The sequence below is a fragment of the Diospyros lotus genome, chromosome 2 (genome assembly GCF_014633365.1).
Source record: "Diospyros lotus cultivar Yz01 chromosome 2, ASM1463336v1, whole genome shotgun sequence".
In the NCBI taxonomy this organism is placed as follows: Eukaryota; Viridiplantae; Streptophyta; class Magnoliopsida; order Ericales; family Ebenaceae; genus Diospyros; species Diospyros lotus.
The window spans coordinates 37,617,976-37,638,371 of NC_068339.1; the positions used below are offsets into that span (position 1 = coordinate 37,617,976).

The 20,396-nt window shown below is 38.2% G+C and overlaps 1 protein-coding gene across 3 annotated transcripts; it reads right to left on the reverse strand.

Annotated features, from left to right (window-relative positions):
• Positions 1 to 889: 889 nt before the first annotated feature.
• Positions 890 to 19,119, reverse strand: LOC127795642 (E3 ubiquitin-protein ligase BRE1-like 2). Of its 3 annotated transcripts, none has more exons than XM_052327439.1 (18): positions 18,766 to 19,119; positions 9,745 to 9,906; positions 9,553 to 9,640; positions 9,208 to 9,438; positions 8,932 to 9,099; positions 8,432 to 8,625; positions 8,259 to 8,342; positions 8,022 to 8,141; positions 7,753 to 7,945; positions 7,520 to 7,680; positions 6,234 to 6,305; positions 5,993 to 6,069; positions 4,007 to 4,201; positions 2,297 to 2,369; positions 2,080 to 2,166; positions 1,804 to 1,941; positions 1,519 to 1,721; positions 890 to 1,389 (listed from the first exon to the last, which is right to left on the reverse strand). In XM_052327439.1, the coding sequence occupies exons 1-18, from the start codon at positions 18,856 to 18,858 to the stop codon at positions 1,095 to 1,097; spliced, it is 2,634 nt and encodes an 877-aa protein (XP_052183399.1). In that variant the 5' UTR covers positions 18,859 to 19,119; the 3' UTR covers positions 890 to 1,094. The 3 variants fall into 3 exon arrangements, with proteins under 3 accessions (XP_052183399.1, XP_052183400.1, XP_052183401.1); XM_052327440.1 differs by having other exon boundaries at positions 7,753 to 7,939; positions 18,766 to 19,118; XM_052327441.1 differs by lacking the exons at positions 9,553 to 9,640; positions 9,745 to 9,906; positions 18,766 to 19,119 and having other exon boundaries at positions 8,932 to 9,058; positions 9,208 to 9,340.
• Between the last annotated feature and the right edge of the window lie 1,277 nt (positions 19,120 to 20,396).

A 20,396-nucleotide genomic window follows, 5' to 3' on the forward strand; every position in this document is an offset into this window, starting at 1 on the left:
GCCTCCCAAAATCACAGCAACATGGGTCAAATCAAACTGAGGAATAAGACAACAGAGAAGGGCATGGTGCATTTCCAGCAAGATGGCAGCATACAGCAACATGAGGGGCTGATTGCAGCTGGAGGTTTTTGGCTGTACTTGCCAGGGGGAGTATTCTGGCTGCAAGACAGAGGCAAGAGAAGGAAAGAGAGTGGGGAAGAGAAAGGAAGACTAATAGAAAGAGTTCCTTCCATAGGGTTTCTAAATGCCTTGAGAATGGACTTTCTAAGTTGAAAGCTTGAGCATTCATATCTCAGTAGCGGAACTTGGTCTTCTAGCATTCCAGCGTCTAACACAAATTTAAACTAAAGAGCTTGTTGAAATCAGATGAATACAAAAAGACTTGACATGACAATGCCACCTTCTTCATTGGAGAATGCATGGCAGAACAGGCAGATATAACCAAGAAGGAAAAGCATTTTGCTTAAAAGAGCATTTGCACAGGAAAAGGAATTGCCAATTGATTGGCACACAGGTATCCTTGACACAATTGTCAAAAGTGAAACTAGGCACAAGGCCCACAGGAAGGCAGCCCTCTGTGCCTCTTCTTGGCTGAGTCGCAGTGCCATGCAAGAGGCGCTGCAAAGGCACATGAAGCGCAGATATATTAAAAATATATATAAGTTTCTTAAATGGTTTAGCAGGTAACGCAACTATAGTATGTAGTTTCTTAAATGGTTTAGCAGGTAACGCAACTATAGTATGTAGCGCTTGGGAACATTTTAATATATTTTTAATATATCTGCGCTTCATGTGCCTTTGCAGCGCCTCTTGCAAAGGAAGAAGAAGAAAAATCCACCAACAATTCCATCTCAGGATTACTACTTTTCTTGTCAAAACCCACCATTAATTAGAGACAAATTATAAATAGATAAAGGGGATAAAATCAAATTCAAAAGCTGTACAATCCATCAAAACAGAACATCCATGATAGCTAATAAGGCCACACCCACCCCCACACCCACACCCAGTCCATCAGAAATTCAGAATACATCCAAATGGCTTAACTGAAAAGAAGAAGAAGAAGAAGAAGATATGCATATGCTCAAATCCAATCATATCTTCACAAACCGAACATCATTTTGGCCGAATGCAGTTCCACAACCAGGACACTTGCGATGTCGGAGCTCTAGATTTCTTTGAATGCAGGGAGAGCAAAATAAATGATAGCACTTGGTGATCACAACCTCCTTTGGACGATCAAAACATACTCCACACTTGAGGATAGCCTTGCACTCCTTGATTTCATCCTGCAGCTTTTGTATTGCAGCCTCTCCACTTTCACAACTCATTTCAGCAATCTTCTTATGTACCTCCTTCAGCTCTTCCTCGACCTTGTACCTTTCACCTCTGCATTTATAGGAGCAAAAACTCCAAGTTCAATACACAGCCAATTATAAACTGAAAAAGGTGAAAATATTTCTCATCACAGACATGAAATTTACAAGTCCGAAAGGCAAAAAGTACAGACGAACACACCTTTCCTTGTCCAACTCCGTTTGTACTTCAACCTTCTTTCTCTGTAATTGCTCATATTCCTTCTCAGAGGAAGAAACAGAAGATTTGACCCACTTCAATTCCTTCTCGGCATCTGCCAATTCCCACTTTGCAGTTTCCAAATTCACTGCAAGGCGTCTATCTTCTTGCGTAGACTTCAGGGCTTCAGCAATGCAAACTTTAATCTGCATGGTTTTGATATTGGTTGGAGAAAAGTCAGAAAGGCTAATTGGCAACATTTGGTAACAAACTACTGATATACCTTACCTGCTTCTCACGGTCAGCAATCTTCAACTGTAGAGATTCCAGTGTTCCATTTACCTGCTGAGATTGCTTTGATAATACTTGCTTTTCAGACAGTAAAAAGCTCTGTGCCTGCTTCATCTTCACACTCTCAGAAACAAGCTGCAGTAATAAACAAACAACTAAATCATGAACCCAGCGCCAGCATCCAACAGCATATGATTATGGGAATAACAAAACTATGCTGAAGAACAGAATCATAAAATCCAACCAATGAAAATAGGGAACCATGACAGGAACCTTAATGTTATAATCATCCCTCTCAGCCACCTGCTGCAACAAACGCTGGTTCTGTGCTTGCATATCTTCATATGCTTGGCCAATAGTCTGCAAATAAGTAGAGAGCATAAAAAGAAAGGCAATCAGATAGAAATAATGACAGGATAAAGGCATCAAAATACCTCCAATCTGAACAGGGAAGTGGTAATTTTAAGAATTCAAAATGTGGTTAACATACCTCAATCTCAGAAACATAGACCTCTGCCTCTGCATCTTTACTTTTAACAGCCTCCTCCAACTCTAAAACATCTCTGCAGTGAAATTACAGTAGAACCGAAAAACGCAATCAGGAACTTCATTGAAAATAAAAAAGAGTAAAGAAAGGGTATATTTTCAAGTGACTCCACATGGAGAGGAGAAAGGAAAAATGAAATGATAATAAAATTTGATTCATGGGGTTAAAATGGAGTATAGCAGAAGCCGCATTCTCATCAACAGTTTGAAGTAGTAATGATAGGGAAAAACACAAGTATTTCAAAGTGTGAATTTCCCAAAGAGGTTGCACAAGTTAAAATCAGAACAAGTATTCATGGGGAAAAGGTTCAAAAGCCTCAATTTATAGCACAGAAAACATAGTAAGCAATTTAATGGATTACAAGATTATAAATCCTAGGCAAAGAATAATTAAAAATAAAGAAAATTTCCCATGATTCTGATTGCCACAACCAATTCCAGCCCAAATAACTGTAAAATTGAGGTAAAAAATTTCTTGAGACATAGGAAGCTAAAAGTATGTTCCTCACATAATAAGAGACTTCTATTTTTAGTAGATGAGTTAAGGGCGTATTTTCACCTTAAAACTAACCTAATTCTAAGTTATATAACTTACTCCTATCTAAATTGTATAATATCAAACTGCTAAAGTTGGGGCCCAGTGTTTGAAAATTCGGCCTAGGCGTTAGGCAGCCACTGGCCACGGCGAAGAAAGGCTGGTCGGCACCTTAGGAGCTGGGTCCGATTAATCGGGCCACGGCGCCGCCTAGACAGCCGAGGCGGCGCCTAACCGCCTGGGTCGCGCGCGGCCTAGGGCGATCTATTTCCCCCTTCCCTTTCTCTATTTCCCCTTTCCCTTCCTCTCTCTGGTCGTTCATCGCGGGTCGTCTCTCTCTCTCTCTCTCGCTGCCGATCTCGTCTCTTGATCGTTCGCCACCACCGTCGATCTCGTCTCTTGGCCAATATGTATCCATCTTCCTCTGCCTTCGATCTCGTCTTCCTCCGCTATGCTTGCTGCTTGTTACAGCAGCAAGCTTGCGTTGGCAACAAGCAGCAAGCTTGTTGCGCCTAGGCTCAAGCTTGCGTTGCTGCTTGCGATGGCAGCAAGCTTGCTGTTATCTATAATACATTAATACCAGTTCATTAGATAGTTCATTAGGAAAAAAAAAACAACCATAACAACCATTTTTCCTAGTCGCCGCCTAAGCCCTGCCTAGGCGCCCTAGGCGCTAGGCCCCAGCCTGGCGCCCGACTAACGCCTAGCGCGTTTTTGAACACTGTTGGGGCCAGACTCAGCCTTGCTCTGTCAAACCAAATCATCATCCACATATATGGTAAAATATGAATCAAGACCAACAAATTCAAAAGATTGGAAGTTGAGAACGCCACACTTTTTCCCCTTTTTCTATTTGTTATGACCATTGAGTGGTTGATTGTTATCTTTAATTTTCATGATGTATTGTTAGTTTACATATCTTCCATGTGAGGATTGTTTTTTGATATTAGATAATGGAAACATATAAAAATAAAACCTCTTTACAACATTTGCATCCCCTTGTTTCCATATCCCCAAATATAGTGCCCCCCTAACCACGCAAGAACCATCTAATATCATCATTCAAAAAAAAAAAAAAAATCTGAGCTCACATTCAGGAAAAAGTGTCAGAAACAGAACCTGTCACTTGCATCCAATTCAGCCCTTAGGGCGGCTATTTCAGCTTCGGCAGCAGAAAGCCTTTTCTGGCAAGCAGCCTCAGCTTCATTGGCTGCTTTTATTCTCAATTCCAGACCATGTTCATCCAGAGCATGTCTCAAGTGTTGAGCTTGTGCTCGGGCTCTCTGCTCTGATTCTTTGATTTGCGTTATATCTCTGAGGCCAATAAGGTTGAATCTTAATTGTGTCCAAAAAACATTATTTGCAAGAGAATATAACAAACAATCAAATAAAACATGTAAAAAAGGAACAGGCTTACACAATTTGATAAAAGTTAAATAATCTCAAAATCTGCACTAGTACAAGGACGTCGTTTATTCTCATGCTTTCACTAATATAATCAATCTTAAATGGTATTAAGTCATTGCAAAATCGAACTACCATTTTATGCATTGTTGATATGCGTTAATATTTCCTGTAAATTTTCCTTGTAATTAGTTGATTACTTGCCATATTTAGATGATACTACTTGTTGTAGTTAGATCAGTCAATCCCTAAAATTAAGGGAGTTGATTGAGGTTCTTGTAAACATATATAATCAACAAGGCTGTGGGTGATTCTCAAGCCATATTATACACCAAATATTCTCTTCTAACTTGCATCAACTTTTTAATCCCTTGAAACATATTCACACCTGATATACAAAACTGGTGCAACAAAGAAACCCATGTAATGACAGAGATTCCAAGATAATACAGGCCAAAGAAAAGATCATATTCTATTTCATATATGACAAGTCTTCTCCAAAACATACAAGACTAGAGAGAGAGAGAGAGAAATCCCCATCATTCACATAATTCCTTGCTTAGAGAAGTAGGAGCACAACGTTGCCCTCCAAGCACAATAACAAATATATTTATCTACCCACCCACATTACAGCAATAATGTCTTTTAATTTACTTTGTTATATACATAATATATTATTAGAATATCAAAAGCTACCTTTCACATCTTACAAGTTTAAAAAAAGAAATATCATAAAACAAATTGAAATGTTTCAGCTTGAAGATCCCTAAAAATCCTAAATGAAGGGGAATAATAAACTCAGTCTTCAACTAGGGATATGTGCATCTGAAAAATAGACATTTCTCTCATTTAAGTTTTTGAACCATGTCTGGTTCTAGTAATATCAACAATATTCAAAATATACTTGGATATACTCCAAGAATGGGTTTGACAAATTCTTGGCAGTGTCAAGCAACAATTTGACACATTCACAGAATATTAAGACATTATTTGATGTAGTTGAACTTCTAATAGTTTTTTTAGTAATCAGATAGTCCTGCCACATATCACAATTTATCAGAACAGTTAGGCAGGGAACCTTAATCGTATGAAATAAGTACAATAAAAAAGGATATTCCATAGACTCATATATTAGTGAACCAACAGAATGACACAAATATGGAAATAGCAATAGCACAAGGGTACCAACACCAACAATAATCTCAATCCCTTATCCAACTAAGTGGGGTCAGCTAATGGTACTAAATTACTAATTAAGATAATGCCTAATCACAAGTATACCAGCTAAGAAATGCATGGGTTAAACCTCTTGAGCTCCCTTACTCAGTGGTCTAAGAGAGAATGTAAATTAGCACGACCCAGATACAACTTTGTCTTTGCAGGAACAGTAACTGAAACTTCTCTTGTTCTTTTTTTTTTTTTTTTGAGAGAGAGAGAGAGAGTGAGAAAGAGACCTTTAAAAACTAAAGGAAAGGTCACCTTCAAAGACTTTGTGAAGCATATTATAGTACCCATCACTCTACTACACCTCCATGTATACTATTTAGGTGCGAATGTCTGTTACTCATCAGTTCATAAGACCAAATGCATGCCATTTCGCTTTTATCAAAATAATGCAGAACCATTCAAAAAATCCAATGACTAGAAGTAACTTCAGTGGGTTCCCTAACCCCTTATTGAGCAAAACTCCCACAAACTTACCTGTTGTCATAAATTTGCTGCCCCAGCATATCCAATAGGATTTGCAATTCTACTTTTCCCTTCTGCATCTTCTCAACCTGTAGCAATTTCATATCCTTGATGATCTCGCTTGTCATATAGTCCCCAAGGGATCAGATACCAATGGCTTTTTACAAGTTACAGTTATTTATTTAGAATGATGAGCAAAGAGAACCATAAACACAGGAGGTTACAAATCTGGGTTAGGGGTAGTGAAACTTACAAGCAATTTTAGAGATTTAATTTCTGCATCCTGTTCAGAACATTTAGTTGCTAAGCTCTTGCACTCACCAGTCTACAGAAATAGATGAATAAATGTATTTCAGAGGACAGAAGTAGTGTAACAGAAAAAAAGTATAACCAAACGAGTAGCAAACTGTACATCAAGACATACTGTGTGCAATCAGTATCTCAGAAAACCCCAACAAAATGCCCAAAACCAATAATAAATGTTTTTGCAAAAATCATTTTTGGACAATTACTAGGCCATTGAAATTAATGTCAATTATCGGAAGAAAATGATCCTCAATCTCATATTTGATCTTTCATTCGGTAGTACTTATGTGAGCTTTCATGACCAAAGCTACTTAAAGGCATCAGCCCTAGCAAAGGGATTACATCCTCATGGCATCCTCCTGATGATGCAATGGCTTGAATTTTATGACAATGAAAGCATGCACACAGCAGGAAAGAATTTAATATGGGGGGAAAAAAAAAGAAGAAAAAAAATTAATGCACCAGTAGTCTAGTGGTTGAGTAGCACCTTGCCACAGTACAGATGGAACAGTACTGCCTTACTTTTGCTTTACTTATCAAAAAATATTTAGAAGAAAAGGCTTACTAGGGGATAAAAAGGAACAGGATGAGGATGCATTAGAAACCAGGACAACGGTGCATTCAATGAACTTTTGTCAGGGAGTATGACCATGGTTAACCAGGAAACTGTATACATAGTGTTCTTGATGAATGTTATGAATATCAGCAGCAGCTCTAGACACATAGGACTGTTGATTAAAGCAGTCTGCTCTTCTTTTAAAAGTTCCAAGAATAATTTCTGAAATAAAGAACTACTATAGGCTCTTCTATTTCCAGCTAAAAAAAAAAGGGAAAAGATGCACACTTTTTGTCTCTCCTTTTGATGTTCAGTGGCTGGGGATGGGCTTGTCTGAATGGGAAGTTGAGTATTTGGAGGTTGATTCGTTTTTGTGTCATGCAGCATATATAGCATTTGAGGAATTCAAGACCAATAGAATTCTCAAAGGAACCATTCTTGTTTCCCTTTGTCAAGGGTCAAGGAAGATTTAGTTAAGTCTTTGGAGCCTTTTCTTCTTTTGACAAAGTTCCTCTTGAAATTTTCATCCTGTAATGGTTTGCCCCTTTCAGTGGTTTTCTTTATACATACTACTGCTCACCAAAAGGGGGAAAAGATGGCAGAAAGTTCGTTGACCATCTAATTTTGTCATGAAAGGGGTGGGGAGGAAGTAATATCCAACAGAAATGAAAAGGAACCTTCTCGCCCAATAAAACTTTCAGTGATTGAGCTTCTCCTCGTAGAGAATTGGCTTCATGAGCAGTTTCCTTCCAACGGTTAAGCTGAGCTTCCATCATTTCCAGTTCTTTAGACAAAGCCGAGCTCATTACATGAAATTCTGCTTTAACATCTTTCCTACCTGGAACAGGTAACAAATTTTAGAATATAAAGGCCATTGACAGACATCCTTTTTGTAGCCTAACAGATTCACCTGAATCTTGCAGGACTTCTTCCATTTTAATCTCCAGTGTATTTTTTTCAACAATGCTGTTCTGTAATTGAAGCTTTAGTTCTTCAATCTTGGACTCAGAATTGGCAATATCATTCCTCACAGCATCCAGTGATTCTGCTTTTGCATTCAATTCCTTCTCCCTTCTCAAGATGGAAGACCTGTCAGCCTGTACCTACACCATTAGAGGGACCACAAGTGTGCAGCAGTATCTAAAACCCAAGTAACTAAATTATAGAAAACAAATTAACCTGCAGAGAGTCCATCAGTCCTTTATAGCGATCCAGTTGGGCATTCCAATGTTGGAGCTGATCATTCAATAAAGTATATGCACGAGAAGAATAAACATACTTCCCATCCTTGATCTCATCCTACATGAACACATCACTAGTTTAGAGTCTGACACAAATCAAAGAACTGAAACAACTTTCACTAGCTATTGTCAATATAAATATAAATTACACGTTAAATAAATTCAATTCTAAAACCTGAAGATCTTGCAACTGTTTTGACAGGATCAGATTATCTTCCTGTGCATCTTGAAGCTCAGACAGGCGGTCAGCTGCTAGAATCTAAATAAAGTTTTCAACATCAATATAAGTATATGCACAAGATATATTTTCACACAAAAACAAACACAGATGCTCAGAAAAGATAATACCTTGGTTTCCTCAATTGAATCCTTCAATTCCAGTAAACGCAATGTCCTATCTGCAGGTTTTTCAGGTGACAAACTTCCATTTGCTGAACCTGGGACTGAAGTATGAACTCCAGATGCTGTGCCCTTCTGCATTTTCAGATTAACTAGTTTTCTCCTACATTCTTCAAGTTCTGCCATGCTTTCATCCAGTTCACCTTTAGGATTGAAAACAGAACATAAAGATTCAATAAATCATATCAAGGTGTCAACTACCTACCAATACTCATTCTACGGAATACAATGTACACAATCATGAGAAATAGATAAGTTGTGGATAAAGTACTCAAGAAACACATTCATGTATGAGCATATGGTGTACATAGATGTATATCTTACATATTACTCATCAAACAAATATAAGTAAGCATTGCAAAATATGTTATGTTAGTGTAGATATATTTTTCTACTGTAACAACTATGCTGAAAACATAAGGTCAAGACACATGAACAATCTCAGATACCTGCAAGACGATTTATCTCAGATTGGTCCACAGAATGACCTTGAATACAAGTCCGTAACATATTAGCATAATCTTTATGCTTCAAATGAAGAACATCAATTGCCTCATGCAGAAATGCAGCCTCCTCCTTCATCAAATTGTCAAAAGCAGATAGTTGGCTCTTAATATCTGTGAGTTATTAGAAAAAGAAAAGAGGGCAAAAGAAAACTATTTTCAGCAATGCCTAAGAAATATGAAAAATAATTCAATAGACTTCTAGTCAAGGTTTCTCCTCACCATTAGCAGATGGGTTTTTGTGCAAAGCCTGAGCAATGTTCAGAATTCTTGATCTCTGAGTGTTAATGGAATTTTGCAATGACTTCATCAGCTCTTGAGTTGAAGCAATACGCACAGCAAGAGCTTCTTCAATATCTTTAGAAGATCCAAATTTTTGACTGGATCCAATTGAATCTCTTTCTAGTAGTCGACAAAGGAAAACTTCCTCCGCAGGACATGATGGAACAGAACCTAGAAGTTGAATCAATGCATTTGACTAAGTTCTCAGAACCTAAAAAATCTTCAGCAATTTGATGAATGAAATAAAAATGCTATTCCATGATAACAAATTATTCCAAAAATAACCTCTGGAATGGTCTAAACGATCCAAAGCTTGTAAAAAATATTGGTCTGGTCCAGCTCGTACTCCAAGTAGGATTAAATCATCAACCAACTATTTGAATAAAAATTACCAAAAGACAAGAACAATCAGATAACACAAACCTTAACAGAGTAAAGGATTTGAGAACAAGCAGGCATGGAAAACAAAAAGGTTACCTTCTTCCATAGTTTATTCACAATAATCAAAATATTATCATAAGAAGCCTGTTTGTCTTGTAATTCTTTGATTTTGCCTTCAAGGTCATGCAACTCATGCTTTTGTACATCTAACTGCTGAACAAGTTTCTGATTCTGATTCTGGAGTGCGGCAGCATCAACCTAACATAGAAGAACAATGCTAAGATATTCATATTTTATTGATAAAATATTCCTGACCACCTAATGAGATTAAGCTTTGGGATTGTTGTATTAATAAAGTATGCCTTAGATATTTGTCTCCCTTACCACTATGTGCAAAAGAAGAATTTTCCAGAAAAGTAAAACACCAGAAGCAATAGGAATGAAAGAGGATATCATAGTGGGGAAACTATAATGTATAGAACATATATCATAATGTACAAGGAAATCCAATTAAAAAAAAAAGTCAAAGCTAGGGCATATAGAAGAAATAAAAGAAGCAAGAAGCAATTAGCGCAAACCCTGTTCTAATTAAGGTCTTCACAGCAGCAGCAATAATTGCAGCACTACTCCTATGCTACAAATATAGCATGTAATAGTCATGTGACCATAACAGAGACAGGGCCAGAAATTCTTTTGGGGGTTACCCAAACCCTGACCACCAGACATCCATATCCTTGAATAAAAAACTATACAATTGTGAATGTACCAAGTGATTTCAAACATATCTATAATTTTATATTGGTCTCTAAATCACTCAAAAAAATGTCAATTTTCTTGCATATCACAAGTTGTCTGGCCACGCATTAAAAGATGATGAAATCATCAATGTCCAAAAAATTGGACAAAAGAATTCAGACAACATCCAGCTATCACCAATAAAATAACTTAGCTTTTGTACAAACATGTAAGTCCACCTAGTGGAATTAAGGCATAATATATTCTTGTATGTTAAGCTTTCGCAACATAGTAAATATAGTTTTTAGTGCACTGATAAATCTTAAATTAATTAACGAAGTCTAAAATAATTAAATAAGACATAATAGATGTTGAGAGTAAAAATAATAATATAAAACAACTTTTAAGCTTTTAGGTCAAATGATGGTTAACAATTCAACATGAAATAAGAGCATGCAAAGATCATGAGTTCAAACCTCAGTGCTAACCCAAAGTTTAAATTGTTGCATATGTTCAGACTAATTATGCAATGAAGACTAGCACCTATCAGAAGGCATGTTGAGAGTAAAAATGATAATATAAAAAATAAAGTTAACTCTCTATCTAATAACTTGAGCTTTTAGATCAAGTGGCGGTTAACAATCCAACAATAGATAAGAAACAATGGTTAACACAACAAGATGAGCCTTAATCCCACTCTGTGGGGTTGGGCACATGAACTCTAGCCCTTTATCCATTTGCATCTATGGCTACATCCTTTATAAGATATTATATCTTATATAATATTTATGGGTTTTCCTCTCACACCCTCAACTTGAGCCTACATCTCGGAGGTGTGTGGAGAGAGAGTGAGTTCCATATCTTTAAGATGAGACTAAGACAACTTGGACCAAATGAGACTCTAGTGGGTCTCAAGGGCAAAATGGTCCAACTAGGTGACTTAGTAGTGTCAGTTATGAGAACTGAATCTCCAAAAGGGACTTTAAGAAAATTAACAAAGCCCTAAGGGAGGTCCCACTTGGAGTGAAAGATAACCCTAGGGTGGTTGAGATTGAAATAGAGGACCCAAAGAGTCAGTGAGATGTGACCCGAAGAACCCAGCTCGTTATTAACCAAAAGGGTGCACAAGCACACCCTCGAAAGCAAATCTTGGGGTTAAGTTTAGTAACCCGAGATTTAAATAAATGTAGGGGGGGGTCCAAGAAGGAAATTTATAAAACCTAAAGGGCAAAAACAAAATTAATAAAGGTAAATTCCATTATTTTGATAAATTAAATGCAGAAAGGGTATAAATAAAATTAGTGGGCCCTTGTCTAATTTGGATAACCTATATATGCATAAAGAGAGAATGGTGGAAAAGGGACCCACATGACATTGTATATTTTTTTTTTTTATATATATATATATATATACATGGATTTGCCCAGCAAAGGCAAAGGATTTGAGAGAGAATTAAGAGGAAGATTGGAGAAGAACTCCTTAGTAAATAAATAAGCTATATTATATATATATATATAAGTTGCCAAGTGAGTGGAGATTTATCAACCCACTGTAGCATTAAGCCGAGATTAAGAAATGAGATGAAGAATTTGAAGGATGAGAGAAGCCGTGAGAAATAGAGAAAGATGGAGATCGGGGAAGAGAATAAGACACTAGGAGCTTAGCTGCCACAACTAGAGCATGCTAGAGGAGGAGGACAACATGAGAAAGGAGGAGGAGGAGGAAAAAGCCAGTCACAATGGCTGCCACTTGACCAGCTTTGTTGACTACAAGGTGAGCCTCTCTTCAAATTTTCTTCAATCCTTCTCTGAATCCAGAGTTATAATCCAACTCCTCATAGTCCTCAGATCCCAATTATCTCTTTGCACGTGTCAAATGTTATAAGATTCAAGCAAAAACTGAGTTTAAAGAGAAGTGGGACAACTGTGAGTTTACAGGTTCGGGTAAGTTGTAGTTTTACCTCATTGGGTGATTTGAGGTTATAATCCTACTTTTCCATAGAGAAATAACCTAACCTTGCATGTGTAGGATTTGCAAAGAGAGTGAGCAAAATCCTAAGTTGGATGTCACAAGCTGACTTTTGGGAGTTTATTCCATGTGGGCAACACGCAATTTTGACTCTTTGACTGAGCAATGATATGGTGCTGCATGGTGAAGACTATATCAATGCATTCCAAAATGTTCCAAAGTTATCCAAGTAATTCTACATAGTCCATGGATGACTATATATATCTTTTATCTTCTACTATGTTCTAGATTATTTCTCATAAATGTAGTAGTTGGTAGAATGTTCTTGAATGCATTTATGATGGAGGATTATAGAATAGGTGGATGTTTACATATATCCTTTTATCTTCTACTATGTTCTAGATTATCCTCATAAATGTCGTAGTTGGAAAATGAGTGCTAGTAGTTGGTAGAATGTTCTTGAATGTATTTACGATGGAGGATTCTAGAATATGTGGATGGCTATATATATCCTTTAATCTTATACAACGTTCTAGACTATCCCTCATAAATGTACTTGGAAGATGGATGCTAGTAGTTGGTAGAGTGTTCTTGAATGTATTTATGATGGAGGATTCTAGAATAGGTGGATGGCTATATATACCTCCAGCCCTCTAATTTCGTACTCTCTCCATTTTCTATTCAAGTAAGGCATTTCCAGAGCTTCTTTCTCTAAAATCTCTCTCTCTCTCTCTCTCTCTCTCTCTAAAATAGTTAGCATGTGGGGTTCGAAAGCTTGAAGGGAAGGCTTACTTAGCACCAAGAGGGATTGGTATGACACTAAGTGTCGAACGTCAACTTAGGGGAGTAATCAGGGTGTGACATGGAGCTCCCCTAGTCAAGTAGCTAATTTGGCCAAGAAAAATTATACTCGATCAAGTCTTTGGCTTGGCTCACTTAACAATTAAAGATTGTGATTTTTCTAAACTAACCCTCAAGATTTCAAATATGTTGCATGTGTGGTTGATGTTAGGTGGTAGGGAATCTGAGGTTCAGGGTTGCTAATTACACAGTAAATTGAATTAGTTGATTGTCCACTCCCAAAGGATCTGACTGAGAATTCGCAATCAATAGAAAGATCGAGAGAGAAATAGGGAGAAATCAAAGAGGTTTAGGGAGGAAAGAAGATAGAACAGGAGAGAACAATCAGAATTTTCATATATGTCGTGGGGTGTAATCAGCTCTTACTTATAGCTGGTTACCCCCCCCCCCCCCCATGTGCAGGTAACCGCTTACATGTGCTGGGAATGTACAAGCTGCTCAATGCAGCAACAAACTAAGTACAACCTCTTACTGCATACTTTCTAATATACTACTCTCCTGCTCCAGTATATTCTAATTATAGTATTTCCCTCTTATCTTGCTAGTACATGACAAATTACCTCCCTCTTCAAAATTTTCTTGTCCTCGAGAAATGTTAAGAAGCTTAGCCATTTGTGGGAACTGCTTGAGAATTTCTAGAAGATACTCCCAAGTGTTATTGTCTGGATGGAGGTTAGATTACTATATGAGAACCTGAGTAATAGGAGCCCCTCGCCTGTAACTGACCCTTCTGTCTACTATAGCTATAGGCTCCCTAGCACTATCAATTGTGTTGGGAATGGAGGGCGGGGTTGAGCTCACTAGTTGTGCTCCCACTGACTTCTTGAGGAGTGATACATGGAATACCAGATGGATGTTGGAGTCCTCTAATAGCTATAGCCGATAAGCCACATTGCCTACCTTGGTTGCAATTGGAAATGGACCATAGAACTTTGGGTTTAGCTTAGAGTTGGGTTTCTGGAGTAGGGCTTTCAGATGACCTGGTTTGAGCTTCAAATACACCACTTCCCCAACTTGAAATTCTCTCACTTCTCCTTTTATCTGCAAATTGTTTCATACAATTCTTGGAGGTAGCTAACTCAACTTTGAGTACTCTCAAGGCCTGCTACCTTTGTTGTAGGTAGGTATCTAGGGCTGCCACTGTAGAGAAATTACCCAGAGCTAGTAACAAAGGTGGCTTGTAACCATAAAAAGCTTCAAAGGGAGACATCTTTATGGAGTTGTGGTGGTTGTAGTTGTACCACCATTGAGCCATTGCAAGCCATTTATAACAAGTCTTTGGCTGTAGAAAACACGCACAATGTAAGTACATTTCCAAGCACTAGTTTACCCTTTCTATTTGGCCATCTGATCCTGGGTGATAAGCAATGGACATGTTAAGTTTGACACCCAATAATCTCATCAGTTCTGTCCATAGTAGGTTAGTAAAAATTTTGTCCCGGTCAGACACTATTACTTTAGGGGGTACCACAAAATTTTACCACCTGATCCAAGAATACTTTAACTATCTCCTGAGCAGTGTAGGGATGAGTCAGGCCTATGAAATCGGTATATTTTGTAAACCTATCCACCACCACCATAATGCAGTCTCTCCCTTCCGATTTAGGAAGTCCCTCAATGAAATCCATTGACATACTCTCCCAGGGCTCCCCTGGAACATCCAAAGGTTGTAATAGCCCTGGGGTAGCCACTATTTCTAACTTGCATCTCCTACAACTATCACAACTCAACACAAATTCCATCACATACCTCTTTAGCCCTAGCCAATGGAAAAGCCGCTTGACCTTGTGATAGGTGTTCACAATGCCCAAATGTCCCCCTACGGGAGAATCGTGTAATGCTTCCAATATCTTCTTCTTTAGATTGTCACCACCCCATCACCAGCTTCCCTTGGTATCTGATTAGGCCATTGGTAAGGGTACACCCTGGTTTTGCTGAAAGATCCACCACTAGCTGCTAAAAAAGTTCCTTAGCATTCCCATCAGCCTCATAACTGGAGGTCACTTCTTGATACCAATCCAGGATCACTATTGTGATTGGAGTAGAACTACCCTCCTCATGGCACCTAAATAGTGCATCAACAGCCAAGTTTTCCTTTCTCTTTCTATATTGGATTACATAATCCAAGCCCATCAGCTTTATCCTTCCCTTCCATTGCAACTGTGTATGCAACTTTTGCTGTAACAAAATTTCAAACCGGCGATAGCATCCGTTTCAAGGGTAAAGGGTTTACTAAAGTCTAGTAACCCTAGGATTGATACTTCATGCATAGCCTTCTTGAGCTTACAAAATGCCTCCTCTGCCTTAGAGTCCCAAGTGAATCCATCCTTCTTCAATAATTCGATCAGGGGTCGACTGATTATCCCATAGTCTTTAACAAACCGGCGGTAGTAACCGGTTAACCCCAAGAAACCCCTAAGGCACTTAACATTGTTAGGCCTAGGCCAAGCAACCATAGTTGCCACCTTGCTGGGGTTAATGCTTACCCTTGCATTGGATGTAATATGGCCTAAGCACTCCACCTGTCTCTGTGCAAAGGCACATTTTGACTCCTTAACATACAATTTATTGAATCTGAGGACCTCAAATGTGGTTTTCAGGTGGTCTAGATGTTTGGCAAATGAAGGGTTGTAGATTAAGATATCATCAAAAAATACCAAGATGAATTTGAGTAAATAGGCCTCAAAAATCCGATTCATCAACGCCTAAAAGGTAGCTTAGGCGTTGGTGAGACCAAATGACATTACTATGAATTCATAGTGCCCTTGGTGGGTTTTGAAGGCTATTTTGGGAATGTCTTCAGGCCTCATCCAAATTTGATGATAGCCTGATCTAAAGTCTAGCTTGGAAAAAAGAGAAGCATGTTTAAGCTCATCAAGTAAATCTTCCACAATGAGCATGCGGAACTTGTCTTTGATGGTTATAGCATTTAGTTGACAGTAGTCAACATAAAATCTCCATGAACCATCTTTCTTTTTGACAAGTAGCACGAGTGATGCAAACGGGCTATGGCTTGGTTGGATGATAGATTTTTGCAACAAGTCTTTGATGAGTTTTTCAATCTCAATTTTCTGTCTAGGTGGGTAATGGTAGGATCTTACATTGACAGGTTCTATATTGGGTTTAAGATTGATAGTGCGATCATAGGGTCTCTTGAGTGGCAAGGAATTTGGTTTAGTAAAAAGGTCCCTAAATTCAATTAAAAGCACGTTAAGGAGTCAGTTTCATGTACCTTCCACTGGTCTTGTGAATGGGCTACCCACAGTCACTGTTAGTTGCCCTTCTTACTCCAAATTTTCCCCTGCTGACTCCATGGCATGAATGGAGAATAGCTATGCCACTAGGTAGAATTTGCTTTTGAACATCCTCTGCAACTTCTTTCTCGAGATTATCTTACATACATTCATGGCCCCTTAGGGTCCTTTTTCTTCCATCTTTCTCAAAAGTCACCTCCATCTTTCATCCAGTCCACCCCAAGCACAACATCACAACCGCCCAACTTCAATAACCTCAAGTTAGCCACAAAATCTTACCCATACATCTCCCAACAGAACCCCATGCAGGCTGAATGACTTAGGATCTTACTGCCATTTGCTACTGTTACTGAAAAAATGTGAGTGTTAGTGACCTCACATTTTAGCTTCCTTGCCATAGCTTCATCCAAGAAGCTATGAGTCCCACTGTCAATGAGTACCATTAATGGGCAATTATGTGCTCTTCCTTCTACCTTGATGATTTTGCTGTTGGCCAACCCTTTGAGTGCATGTAAGGAGATCTCTCCTTTATCCTTTCCTTCAGCCTCTAAGGGTTCTCCACCTTCCTCTTCTTCATCCCCTTCTCCTTCCAACAATAGTAGTTATCTCTTGCACCTATGCCCCGGGAAGTACTTGTCTCCACACCGATAACATAACCCAGTCTGATGTCTCTACTCTACCAACTTCCCTCATGTTGCAAGAACAAGGGTTGCAGCTGGTAATGTTAGGACACCCTTGTTATCGTGCCCCATCTCCTTTCCCATTACTCTATTCCCCACCAGCCAAATACTTGAGCTCAGTCCTTTCATTTAAACCTTCTGTTTTTCATCAAGGCCTCTGTGGTTAGCTCTTGTGACCGAGCACTTTCAGCCGCTTGTTTGATGGTTCAGGGCTGCATCATCTTCACCATTGGCCTCACATCATCTCCTAGGCCACTAATGAAACTTGACACAAAATAACCTTAGGTTAAGTGGGGATTATGTACCATCATTAATGACCTTAGCTCTTCAAACTTGAGCTGGCAAGTCTACACTGTCCTTTCTTGTTTGAGTTTATTAAACTCTTCAATCACATCCATCATGCTCCTATCTCCAAATCTTTCACATAGATCATCCACAAATACACTCAAGGGGCTACCTTCCTTCACCCTAATCCACCCTTGGAACTAGGCATCTCCCATGTCATTAAGGTAAGCAGAAGCCAGGGTAATCTTCTACTGTTCAGGCACTTGGCAAAGGGTAAACATCCTTTCACAACGTCTTACCCACCATCTAGGATTCTCTCCATCAAAGAGTGGAATCTCTAGCTTTGGTGCTGGAAAACTCGGCTAATTCCAATTTGCTTGAGTTCCTTATCTCCTTTTGGTGCTAGAAAACTCAGCTGATTCCGATTAGCCTGAGTTCCTGATCTCTGTTCTAATATATTTTCCCCCACAACCTCCGACTCTAATTCAAACTCAGACGATCCTACTAGCCGGTGTCCCATTCCCACTCCAAGAAGGATTGGCTCCGACCTCTCCCTAGGAGGAAATTCAGCTGAGAGTCTTACCGGTTGTTGAGCTGAAAACATCGTCATGAATTGATGCATCTGCTCCATCATCTAATCATGCATATTGTGTTGAAGCTAGGACCAGGAGTCCAAGACACAAAAACAAACCAAAGAGAGGAAGACAAATTGAGAAAGCGAGAGACTAAAGACTTGTATGAACTCTTTATTCAATCTAGTGAGTTCAAGTCAAAGACCCAAATACGTTGCAAGACTTGCACATATTCTATGTTGTGGCCTAAGGCTTGTGCAAAAGAGCCCTTGTTGGATCAACTCTACAAAGTAGTCCAGCCAAAAGAAAATTTAACTAATTGTCAGGTCCGAAGGACGTGACAAGGCAAATTCTCTTATGAGGAAGAGAATCCCTAGTACATCCGTAGGGTCCTCACACTAATCTTTCTTCTATTTCTTTCCTTCATTAAATTGTTTCAACATACAGATGAGAAAAAGGAACCAAAGTCCCAGTTCCTTTCCCTGAAGCTAACTTACACAGAGCTCCAAAACATGGTTCATGAAAGAAGGCACTCATCTTTGCATAACATAAACAAAAATGGACAGCAATTCCATTTCGGGCCAGCAAAAATTTATGAGAACGTCAATTCATACATGGATAGTCAATTCGATGCAACTGAAACCCTAATCGCATGCCAAAAATAAAGGGGATAGCACACAGATACACACTCGAATTCCATAAACGCGAACAAAAGCTTAAAGGAAAGAAGAAATGAGCAGACAAGAGGGAGAGGAAGCTGACAGTGTGGCTAAGGGGAGAAGGGGAGGAGAAAGCGCTCGAATGAGGTCTCTTCTTCTTCTTTTCAGACTGATCATCCCAACCGCCGCCTTCCATTTAGTCCTGCTCCGGTACCAACCCTACCGTCAAACGAATTCGGAACCCCGAATAAAACCCTAGCTCGAGAGCGATCAATCGATCGTATCCGGGGTGTGATATTTATAGATTCGTGGAAACGCCACCGCCGCGGCCACCGCCACTGCCTCTTACACTTACGTTTCTGGTTTGATTTTGAGTACTAAATTCCGTTAGGCGCTGATTCTGAGAAGAGTGAAGCCCCCACACAGTTCTGATACGTGGAAAGCTCTGGCTTTAGACAGTGGGGCTTGAAGCAATATTAATATTAACTATAGAGGCGCGCCAAATATTTTCCTTCTCCTAGTGTAGGTAGTGGTACGCTATAAAACAGAAAAACAAGCCCCCAGGGCGTACATTAATTGGCAAAAAAATAAAGAATGTATTGAGTGTTATTTTTTGGGTCGACAATGAATAATTTTGAAAAATAAAAAATATTTATCGTCTTGTAGTTGTGCTAGGGATTGAAACCTGTCTAATAGATTTCCTAATTTAGCTCTCCTGATGAAATCATGGGGCCAAACAACGGGAACGCTCGTGATAGTGCGTTAACCAAAAAAAAAAAAAAACAAACAAATAAAGTGATTCAAAATAATAATATTATTATTATTTATTTAAATTAAAGATTCGTCTTCTTCTCTAGTTTAATTACCATAATTTCATTTGAAATCTACACATTTGTATTTTCTTATTTTTTAATAAAATTATGCCAACTAAACTAGAAATAAGAAATAACATTACTAAAAAAATAATAAATAAATTAGTCTATATCAAATGGGTCGAACCAAAATGAATGAGATAACGTGATGTGCACTCCCCAAAGGGCTACATTATTCATTATTATCCTTATTTCTTATGTAATTTCTCATCTTACGTGTGTTTGTTGGAATTCAACGATAGCGTTCTCACACCTCCAATCACATTGCATTGGCGTGGGTAGAGGTACGTTATAAAAAAAAAAAAAAAAAGCAAAAATGGTGATTTAAAAAAAATATTATTTATTTAAATTAGAGACGTCTTCATCTTCAGTTTAGTTTTTATAATTTCATTTAAAATCTATATACCTGTATTTCCTCATTTTTCAATAAAATTGTGCCAATTAAATTGAAACTGATAAATAACATTATTAAAAAAAATAGTATTTATGATTGATAGACAATAATATAAAAAGATAAAAAAAAATTAATAAATAGATTAACTTTGTTCAAATAGACCGAACCAAAACATAGGGGATAGCATGGGATGTACTTCCCAAAGTCACCCAAAAGGGCTACATCGTACATTCTTATTTTTCTTTCTTATGTGATTTGTCTTCATGCGTGTATATGTTGAAATTCAACGATAACGTTCTCATATCTTCAACCATGTTAAATTAGTAAAAGTTTGTATTCTCGTATGTATAATATATTAATGGATAGCATTAGGTGTAATGTTTACAGTACAATAAATGTATTTTATTTTTAAATAAATATATATTTTTATTTTTTTTAGTTACAAAACACACTTACTGATCGATGATA

Bases quoted from the DNA above. Each gene is read 5' to 3' on its own strand.
- LOC127795642 (XM_052327439.1), bottom strand. From the start codon at position 18,858: ATGGAAGGCGGCGGTTGGGATGATCAGTCTGAAAAGAAGAAGAAGAGA. The intron at 4,202-5,992 runs GTAAGTTTGTGG...TATTGGCCTCAG, and splicing joins CAGCAAATTTATGACAACAG to AGATATAACGCAAATCAAAG. The intron at 1,390-1,518 runs GTGTGTTCGTCT...CTATAAATGCAG, and splicing joins ACGGAGTTGGACAAGGAAAG to AGGTGAAAGGTACAAGGTCG.